This window comes from Conger conger, chromosome 2 (assembly GCF_963514075.1).
Source record: "Conger conger chromosome 2, fConCon1.1, whole genome shotgun sequence".
In the NCBI taxonomy this organism is placed as follows: domain Eukaryota; kingdom Metazoa; phylum Chordata; class Actinopteri; order Anguilliformes; family Congridae; genus Conger; species Conger conger.
In genome coordinates, this window is record NC_083761.1 from 55,555,951 (window position 1) to 55,566,622 (window position 10,672).

A 10,672-nucleotide genomic window follows, 5' to 3' on the forward strand; every position below is an offset into this window, starting at 1 on the left:
ATGACACAAACTACTCAATTGCAGATAATTACTGGTTGTACTATGTAACTGCTGATTATCTGTCTTAAATGGACAGTAGTGTTAACGATGTACTCTTGTGAATTGAGATTTCCACATTACCAGGTATTTGCACTAATAAAATAAAATTATTTGTGCAATCTATCAAGGCAGTAATCGGTGTCCTTACCTTTGGGATGTCCCCTTGCTATTCTTCCACACAATATCTTTCAGGGGATGTTAAACAATATTTCCATGCACTCACATATACGTAATACATATTGTAGAATATCAGCTGGGTTCAAAGAAGTTGTAGCATACTTTAGAACCCATGAGCTTCATTTTTCAAGGCTTATACTCCTTTGATACTAAGTGTGGATATTATTATTTATTTTTACCCAGACCCAGAAACCAGCCTTTCAATATATTCTTCCCAACTATTACATTCACTGACATTTTACATTATTCATTGTTTCTCATTATCCATGATTAAATATATTCTCGATAAACCTATGATAACCTTTTTCCCGCAGTTGCTTGCAAATTCCCCAGCAATACATATTTCATTCCTGATCTCTCTCAGATTTTACATTCCTTTTCTATATATTGAGTATAAATATTAATGCTTTAATGTTTTATTTCTAATGTTCAGAACTGGGGTAGTAACAGGGGCTTAGCTAGGAATCCTGACCCCCTTGAAAGAATATTGCTCTGGATCCACATCCTACTGGAGTTTTTGTGGCCCCTTTCTAGCTGTGGGCCCCCCAAGCTGTGGTATTAAGCCACTGTAACTCAAGTCAATCCTGTTTGTGTCTGCGTATTATTTGAAATTTGTATCACTCTGGTATCAACACACTCTTATTACGTTACTATTAGTATTTAAAGGTTGTATTTTGGTACATAAAGTTAAGTTAAGTTAATTAAGTAATAGACATTTTTCAGATAAAAGCTGTGTCTCGGATTACCTGGACAGTCAGAAGCAAGTGAGACAGCCAAAGTCTTCTGATGAACTGTGGCAAGCTTTCCTATAAAACTGCAGGACAGTGTACTTGTTGAGGCAGTTCTAAATGCGATTTGAGTTTGTGCTGATTTGAGTTAGTGTTTACTGTACTACTTCTGTTTACTGCTCTTTATGGTAAGACCTTTGCACAGTATTGTACATTGTGCTGCACAGCCTCACACAGTTTTCTCAAAGATGGCTGGTTGTCTTTGTGAGCATTACCTGATCAATGGGTGATGTCTTCAGCAGATTGTTTGCATTGTGCAGCCGCAGTCCTATGAAATTTCCCCCAAAAATGGCAGTTTTTTTAAGTTTCTGTGGGTATATGGTTCTCGCCAGGCCCTGCTAGACAATAACCTATCACCACTGCCTTATGTTCTTTGTTCTGTCTTGTCTGTCTGGCTGTCCAACCACTTCTCCCTTTATGTTACTGGCATGCTGGTTTCCCCATCCCCTTCAATGAAACAGTGCTCATTTATAATATCTAGAGTGTGCAAGAATGGTGTGTATATGCTACAAATATATACCTTCAGGTGTCTTAGTTGGGTTTAGCTGTTGATGACCTTACAGTGATAATCAGACAAGGTTGTTCATATGACAATGTTTAGCCAGAATCGGGTTAAGATCGGAGGATTAGTGTGCATGTAAGTGCACTCAGAGACAGATCCAATTAAAAACACTTTGTAAAGCAGACAAAAGATGGAAATGTACTCGATTTCTCTCACCAAAATAATGGTCTTTCATAAAATAAATGGAGTGACCTCCAGGGCAACCCTCAAAGCACTTGGCTGGCTTAGCTCTACTAAAAATGACAGATAAAATAGACAGAGACAAACTGAAAGGAGACCATTTGTATTGCAGTGGACCCAGTCTCTTGGTTTATGGTGTGAGACACGGAACCAGCTGTGCTACAGGAGTCCTTTACCTTCCCATTCATGCACAGTATTATCTGAAGGGCTTGCACTTTCATCTCAGACTTTGAACTGAATGGTGTGTTGTCATTTGTCAGGTTGCCATTTCTGTACTGCAGCAATGTGGAACCTGTAACACTTAGTCTACACATGCAGTGTGGGAGCATGTGAAGCATGGTATATTGACATTCTATGCGTGTAGTGTAACACTGTGTGAAGCATGTTATATTTATATTCTCTGTGGGTACTGTAGCAATGTGGAATGCCATATTTATATTCTGTGTGAGTACTGTAACTATGTAGAACACCATATTTATATTCTATGTGGGTACTGTGGCAGTGTGTGAAGAATGCCATATTTATGTCCTATGTATGTATTTTAATAGTGTGTGAAGAATCTCATATGTATATTCTATGTGTGCATCATAATAGAGTGTGAAGAATGTCATATTGTAATCCTATGAGTGTACCGTAGCTGTGTGTGACTAATTTCATATTTATATTCTATGTGTGTACTGTAGCAGAATATAGAGCCTGGCACACTTACTCTGCTTCTCATTTGCTCTATTCCCACTTGCTTTCATTCCTGGTTATGATTTGCATGATCACATAAGGCAATGCAGGAGGGACACATGTACTGTCAGGCACCAGAACACTGAACCCAAAAGCGAGTCAACGGTAAAGTCTTTATTATCTCCAGAGCAGTTCAGACAGGCAGGGTACAACAAGGATAATCCAGCGAATGGGGTCACAGGCAAAGGGTCAAAACAAACAGACAGTCCAAACAGAAACAAAATCCGAAAAGCCAAAGGGAGTCCAAACACAGCGGGTCAAATCAGAACAAGAGGGAAATCCAAAAAACAGAAGTAAAAAACAGGTCACATGGGAGATCAGACAGAAATAATCGCTGGAGAGTATGGCTGTAGCACATGAAAATGAGACAAACAGAGGGGTTTAAATACACAGGTAACGAGAGGGTATAACAATCAGGTGTGTGAAACACAGGTGATAAAAGGCCCGCACACTACAGTATATGGTTATGAACTGAAAAATTCCTTCAAAATTGATATTAGAGGTGACATTTATTCAAACTCTACTATTATGATACTGTATGACATATTTTGTTTTGGATATACCTAACCCAATTACTAACCCAGTTTTTGAATCATTCATATCATTACAACATTTTATTGACAACTTTATAAAACCTTAATGAAGCACAGTTTAATTGTAATGATATTTCTCGGGAAAGTATTTATAATTTGAAGGTATTGTGGACTTTCTATGGGGGACAATATTCAATGGACCCAATCAGGAGCTTGGACAGACAAAAGAAATTAAGTGAAACCTGTTAGTTGTACTTTACTAACTTACAAGCACATTAACAAAACCTCAGATGCTTCCTCAATAGTATGCTTCCCACCATATTCAAAATATGCTGGATTTCTGAAAGCCAGGAGGCAAGAGATTCAACGGAATGCACCAGAAAAGGTATTATGGATAACAACCCACAATAATTCATCCAAAAATCGTTTTTGCTGTCTGCATCACATTAAGAATATTAAGTGTGGTTTGGTAAATATAATGTGGCACCAAAATTTGTGAATTGATCAAATAGGGTATCATTTTCTGGTAACATATATGCAGTATATATGCAGTATGCTACATAATATTTGGGACAAACATTTTTTTTCTAGTACTCAAACTAATCACACATGCTTAAAGTGCAGATTCTCAGCACTTTTATGTTTATACATCTTGGTTTCACTATATAGAAATTACAGCATGTTCTGTACCTAGTCCCACTATTTCAGGGGACCATAGTGTTTGGACAAAATGGCTTTGCAGGTGTGTCTGATTAATCAGGTGCATTCAATTGCGTCCTTAGTGCAGGTACAGTATAAGAGAGCTTTCTGTGTCTAGTCTTGAATCTAGGCTTTTGCATTAGGCATTGTTAAAATATAGGCTAACGCTCAGTTATCATCTCAATCAACACAATCATTCAGAATGGCCCAAAATCAAAAAGTATCTTGGATTTAAGCTGAATAATTCAGATGCACACCATGGTATTTATACCATCTCATGAATGCTCTAGTAAAATTGTATAAAAATGCAAATTTTGGTTGAGTGCAACCTGGATAGGTTTTCAAAATGAAGTTTGTAGTCATATGAGATATTTATGTTAAAACAGCCACCCCAAAATATGAATCAGTAAACTATTCTTCCAAATGTCTCTTGGCATGATTATGATACCCATGCCCAGGCTCAGCAGAAGCATTCAGCTGAGGGCTTAATAATGTGGGCTAGATATTCACTTGTTTTACATTTATGTCACTTTTGTTTGTCTCTTACTTATACAATTGTAGTGCTTATCCTGCTTTCAAGTGATGTTGGGTGGTTACTTTTCTCTGCGTTGGGAATACATTGCAACTAGGCCATCAAACTTGTTCATGTTCACATGCCTTATGGTCAGACAATTGAAAGAAAGATTACGTGTGGCTTTGTGTTAGTTCCCGTCGGATTGTTTACATTCTAGGCTAGTAATCAACTAGCTAGTTATAGCAAACATATTTTGGCTATTTTTGAGGATGTAGAATACAAATACCACAGCAAATACCTGCAGTACTATAGTTATCAAAGAATATGTGCTTTAAATTTGTAGCTGTGGTTCACTTACGACTTTATTGTATGACATTTCTTATGATTCATGGAGGACTCATATCATATCATCATGCTGGCGTTTTTTATTGTTATTGCATCTATTTACTTTCTGAAAATTAGCATAAAAAGATCTTGAGTTTAGCAAGTTTAATTAAACAATAGCCTTGGTTGTAGAGTCAATGCTTTTTTGTCATCTAAAAATGTAACCATTTTTAACCAACCGGGAAAGAAAGATTATGTGTGGCTTTATGTTAAGAATTGGAACCATTAAGAATTGGAAACGATAAGCAGAACTGGATCCGGAATTGATCAAATTAAAATGTTACCCAACCCTACATGTAAATTGCTCTCTTTGGTTATCGGAAGCCATATGAACTCTGCAAATGCCTCCTAGATCCACTTGTGGTATTTTGAGTAGATAAAGATGTGTATCTATGAGGAACAAGGAACACTGGAGGTATTTGAAAAGGGGAAAAGACCTGGGAAAACACAGGGAGCTGACAGTCTCATGCAGAAGACAAGACAACGACTCAGAACCGAACAAAGGAACACAAGGAACTAAATATACACGGAAACACATGAAACCAATAAAGTATGCGACCTAACAAGAGGACACTAGTGGGAACCAATAATCCAATAAGAAACAATTAACTCTAACAGGGAGAGATGAGGGCATACTGGCGACCTCTGCTGGTCTGAGGCCAGAAGGACCTGGGTGAACCCTTACAGGAGCCCCCCTTTAAGGAATGGCACCTGATGTTCCCCCAGGATGGGACAGGGACCAGAGACTGGATCTTGAGACAGGGGACCAGAGACTGGAGCTTGAGACAGGGGACCAGAGACTGGAGCTTGAGACAGGGGACCAGAGACTGGAGCCTGAGACAGGGGACCAGAGACTGGAGCCTGAGAAAGGGGACCAGAGACTGGATCTTGAGACAGGGGACCAGAGACTGGAGCTTGAGACAGGGGACCAGACACTGGAGTCTGAGAAGGAAACCGGGTCTTGACAGCTGTAGGTTTCTTTTTCAGAACGCTGGTGCTTATACAAGAAAAAACAGAGTCCTCGTACAGGGTACTGGTCCCTTAATGCATTTTTGAGTGTGTGGTAATTCCTGTTTACAATTCCAGAGGCCTGTTTTGAAGAGTGAAGAGGATAAGTGGGATTTCAATTAGGATGCATTTTCATGCATTATAATATAAATAGTGCATTGTGAAAATGACAATTTGAATCCATTATTTCATTGCATCTTAGCATCTAGTCGATGCTTTCATCTACATATAATGATGGCCAGAAATGACCATTGAGGGATGAGTCCACTACACCGCCACCAAATATCTATTCAAAGTAATGTAAATAACTATAATAATACACATTGCAAGTCTGATATAAATTCTGTATTGAAAGCAATGTCAGGATTGTATGGGCATGGTCTGGACTGCCTCACCACCGCACCTCCCTCCTCAACCCCTCTCAAAATATAATATTAGTATATTGTAGTGAAGAAGTGGGAGATTGGGAGAGGCATAAGGTCAATAGAGGGATTAAGATCTGAAATATAGCGAGATGCAATCTCCACACAGAAAGGCCCCCAGTTGGGTTTTGAGCGTTGTTGTTGTATTACCAATTGTATTACCCACCGCACCAAAGAGCCACCACATAGCTCTTGCTATAAATCTCTCTATGAAAAATCAGATCTCCCTGTAATTTGGGCTCAAATATACAACAGTAGCTCCCCAGCAGGAAAGCAAACCTGCAAAGTTTGAGTCGTAAGCCCAGCTCCTTTATACCACACTTCCACCCAAACACTGTTTATTTCCCAAAACCTTGCACACTCATAGATCTTCACAGTACGTAGACTGCTCATGTCCAAGTTATGCAGTGTGAAGGCAATGTGTGATCATAAGGAATTTCCTTTTAGTGAAAAATATTTTGCACAATATAATGTTTTTTTTTCATACAGTTGGCTGCAACATAGGCCTAATAGGAAACCAAAGCTTACACAGTAACACTTTACTTGAACATAGTGTGTCATTTAATCATTTTAGGGTAATTCTTTGATTTTTTATTTGATTTTTAATTAACCAGACCAAATAGGTTTCTTTATTACCATGCACTTAATTATGTTAAATAAATATGTGTACAGATCCATCAGAGGTACACATTGTGCTGTTTTTTATTTTATCCATGTATAAGCAAAGTATAAAAGCAATATCAAGCTTTAAGTGTAATTAAATGACCAAAGTGAACAATGTGAAAAAACTGCAGATGTACTGTATATATATTTTTAGATCTGTGCCTCCATCTTTGCCTTCTCATCGATATTCTTATCTTCAGCTCCTGATGAAGGGAAATGCAGAGATAGCCATTCACTGTCATTTGATAAAATGACATTGATAAAATGTAACCTGGTTGTACCTTCAGCCTCTTATCAGTGTGCACTTCATAACAACCAAATCTCTGATGATAACAGTATTTTTTTAGCCTAATTAACATGTTAGTAATTACTTGAAAGCTATAGACCACTGTGGCACATCTAATCAACCAAATGGGAGTGTTATGAGCAGGTGTATCAGCAGGTGGAATCACACAGTCACTCACAAACGGTAAAACATTTTCTGCACACAGCATAATTCTTTGGTGACACCATGGCATTTTGCAACTCGGTAATCAAGTAGAGGTTTCATTTATGTTACCATATTTTCGTGGGAGTGTCGTCCATAAACAAATCTTTGCGTCAAGGGTGGAGTTTGAGCGCCCGTTACCTTCTGGGAAACACAGGCTGGAAAGTCAAGCCAAGTTTGCTCTTTGAAGTTTTGCCTACACACATAATTTAAGCATTCAAATGAGCTCAACTGAAACAGGTGTGACAATCTATTTAATTGACAATTAAGTTGAGACTATGTAAAGCTGCAAAACAAAATAATAATAATAATGATGATATACAAAGCTTATGTTACATAATTTTGCTGTGCGGCAGGCTAGAACAGACTGGAACACATGGGCGCTGTTTTGCATACTTGCGACTGCCTGATTGGTATGATTAAGCTATTGCTGTATTTTTGACTGCAATACGGTGTTACAAAGCTACGGATAGCTAGCCAGAACAAAATATCTACGGTAGTTTTATTGAAGGTTGAGCTTCGTCTTGTTGGTGGTGTAGGTGGGGTTGAGAATGGGAGCTTTTTGACTGTGAACACAAGAGGGAGGCAATAAAAGAAATCATGCATAGTTTAGCCTTCTTTACAATCAAGTATACACAGGGTTGTTGGAAAACATTTATAAAAGGTGAAGCTATACAACTGGTAACAACTGTAGTTACATCTATATCAATGAGGAATAGTTTTATTGCCAATTTTATAGTCTATTGAGACCGCATATCCACCATATAGCAACAATGAACAACATAATAATACATATTTTATACAAAGTAAAGTTAAACATTGGCAAGAACACTTACAAAGGCTGAGGAACTACAACATATTTGTTGTTTTACAGAATGTAAACATGTATTCACTGTTCATTTGTATAATTCCACTATACAGACTTAGAAGAGTTAGCAATTTAAAAATCAATGCGCTTCCATTTTTATTTCTTTTTAAAAAATAAGAAACACCAGAATATCGTATTCATTAAATTCATATTGACCAAAGAAAATCACTCAAAAAGCAAAACTTTACACAATATTCAACAAGGTCAATGGACATTGACAAAATTAAAAGAGAAAGTCTTAAAACACGTTTGCTGTATTATTCAGAATTGCTCAGTCAAGATGGCTGTTGGAAAGGCAAAGTGACTCTTGTGGAACAGCTGGGGAACGGTTGCCCATTTCACAATCATTCCGTTGAGTATTCTCATTCATTTGTGATACCTCTGTTGACCCTGTCTCAAAAGCAGGCACAGTGTTGGCCACATGCACTACATGTACCTTGTTCCTGGCTTTTTTGCTCAGAATGCAGCTAAAAACCTTTTTGAAGCCTTTGCGGAAGTGCTTAGACACCAGCGCGTAGACAATGGGATTGAGGCAGGAGTTGGCATAGGCCATGCAGTGGGACAGCAGTCTGAATGCATAGGTTGTCTGATTGAAGGGGAAGTCTCCATAGAGGTAGCACAGGATCACCACATGGTAGGGTAGCCAGCATATACAGAAGAGCACAGTGACAATAATGATCATCTTGGTGACTTTGCGCTTGGCTCTCTTGGACTCAGACATGCCATCTAAGGGGTCCACAGCAGTCCAGAGGTACTTTATAGTCCTGGTATAGGAGAGGCTCACAATGAGCACAGGTATCACATACCCAAACACAAATGTGCATGTGTCCAGAACTTTCCGGTTGTATTCTTCCCACCCAGGGACGCACACATTACCGCTGGCAAAGTCAATGAGGTCATAGTAGCTTAAGTAGGGCCCGGCAAAGACCAGGGACAGGCCCCAGATCACTGCCATGGCGGCGACTGCATTGCAGGGTGTCCTCAGCTCTCTAGACCGCAGCGGGTAACGTATGGCCAGATACCTACAAGCCAAGAATGCACAAATAATGGTCTTTTATTCCATAATATGCATGTTCATGTAATTTCACAGTTTATCCAAAATCCCATTCATTGTATGTTTTATGTACTCACTAAACATATTTAATACATTTTGCAATGAAATGAAAACATATTGCTGATGTTTAGTCATTGAAAGTGGTTCATCTGAAAGGTATCATGCCTGAAATTGTTCGGCGTATTGAACTGTGTATTTTATTGTCAATGTGTATGCCATACGCCATGACAATAAACAGAAACAGAAATAAAAATCAAATAAATTATTCAATTTCTCTCTCTTATGCCGTAGTCACCGTGTTTCAGGCCTCTACTGGGATATCAGAGCAGTTTATATGTGAAGCTCAATTCTCCTGCCCATACCAATGCCTTCCAAAGTGTTTGTTAACAATACAGACATTGGACCTTATTTTCACCATCAACGCAGAATTGTCCTACACTTTTGGTAACTCAAGGCGCTTGATAATTAGGGTGTGCCAAACTCAATTTAGGTGCATCTGAGGCTCAGTTGTGAAAGAGGCTGGCTCCATGAGAAAGATTTAGCTGTGGGTGAGGTGGGAGTTTGGGTTAATTAATCGGATTGGGTCATTTCTTTGAGAATAACAACAAAGCAAACATTTATTTTGTTTACCCTCCTAAACCAAACTGACTACAATGTTGCGAAAAATATAATGTAATATTTCCACTGAAATTATAGAACAAATGGTGCCTCCAAAAAATAAACAACTTTAAAAACAGTGCATTAGCGCCACAACCAACAGCTAACTCTTTCATGGCTGAAGAGCCCGATTACAAACCTCTATTTTCACTTTCTCCAAAATTGCACATACGTAAATGTGACCTTGACTGTGGCGTTTAGCACGTTTCCAATATTACATTTGTCTGATTTGTCTTTGGTTGTTCTTTCATCTGTCGAGACATTTTCAGGTCTTCACCAAATGTCTAACCATAAAACCATTTCATCTGAGTAAATGTCAGATTAAAAGGGTCACATAAAAAAAGACAAATGTCATAAAAAGCTAGCTAGCACAAAATTACTAGCATCAAAAAAATTGAAATATTGTTCCCTCATGCATTATAACTAGGAAATAAGTATTCTTTTATCTGTTGAGTGCCTTAATGGAACAATTATGGGCATGGCCTCGTATTTGCAGTGAAAGGCAGTTATTAGAAAAGGGTACAATACCTGTCGACAGACACAGCAGCAAGAGTGAAGCTGCTGGCGTACATGGTGAGGTTGATGAAGAAGTGGACAGCCTTGCACATGAAGGAACCGAACACCCAGCCCTCAAGGGAGTAGATGGTGGCTTGGAAAGGCACACAGAAGATGATGAAGAAGAAGTCGGCCACACTGAGGTTGAGGATGAACAGGTTGGTGGTGCTGTACCCCATCTGCCCGTTCCTGAGGAGCACTGCCAACACCAAGCTGTTGCCGACTGTGCCGAGCAGGAAGATGAGCGAGAAGACCACTGAAACAATAACGCTGGCAGGGTTGAACTGGTAACTCTCCGATATGTTCCCAGGGCCCCCCATTTTGTTGAAGTCCTCCTGATCTGACAT

The 10,672-nt window shown here is 38.9% G+C and overlaps 1 protein-coding gene across 1 annotated transcript; it reads right to left on the bottom strand.

The window, feature by feature from the left end:
• Window positions 1-8,257: 8,257 nt before the first annotated feature.
• LOC133122794 (galanin receptor 2b-like) lies at window positions 8,258-10,672 on the bottom strand. Its single transcript, XM_061232955.1, has 2 exons — window positions 10,299-10,672; window positions 8,258-9,081 (listed from the first exon to the last, which is right to left on the bottom strand). Exons 1-2 carry the CDS (start codon window positions 10,670-10,672, stop codon window positions 8,331-8,333), a joined length of 1,125 nt encoding a protein of 374 aa, XP_061088939.1. The 3' UTR covers window positions 8,258-8,330.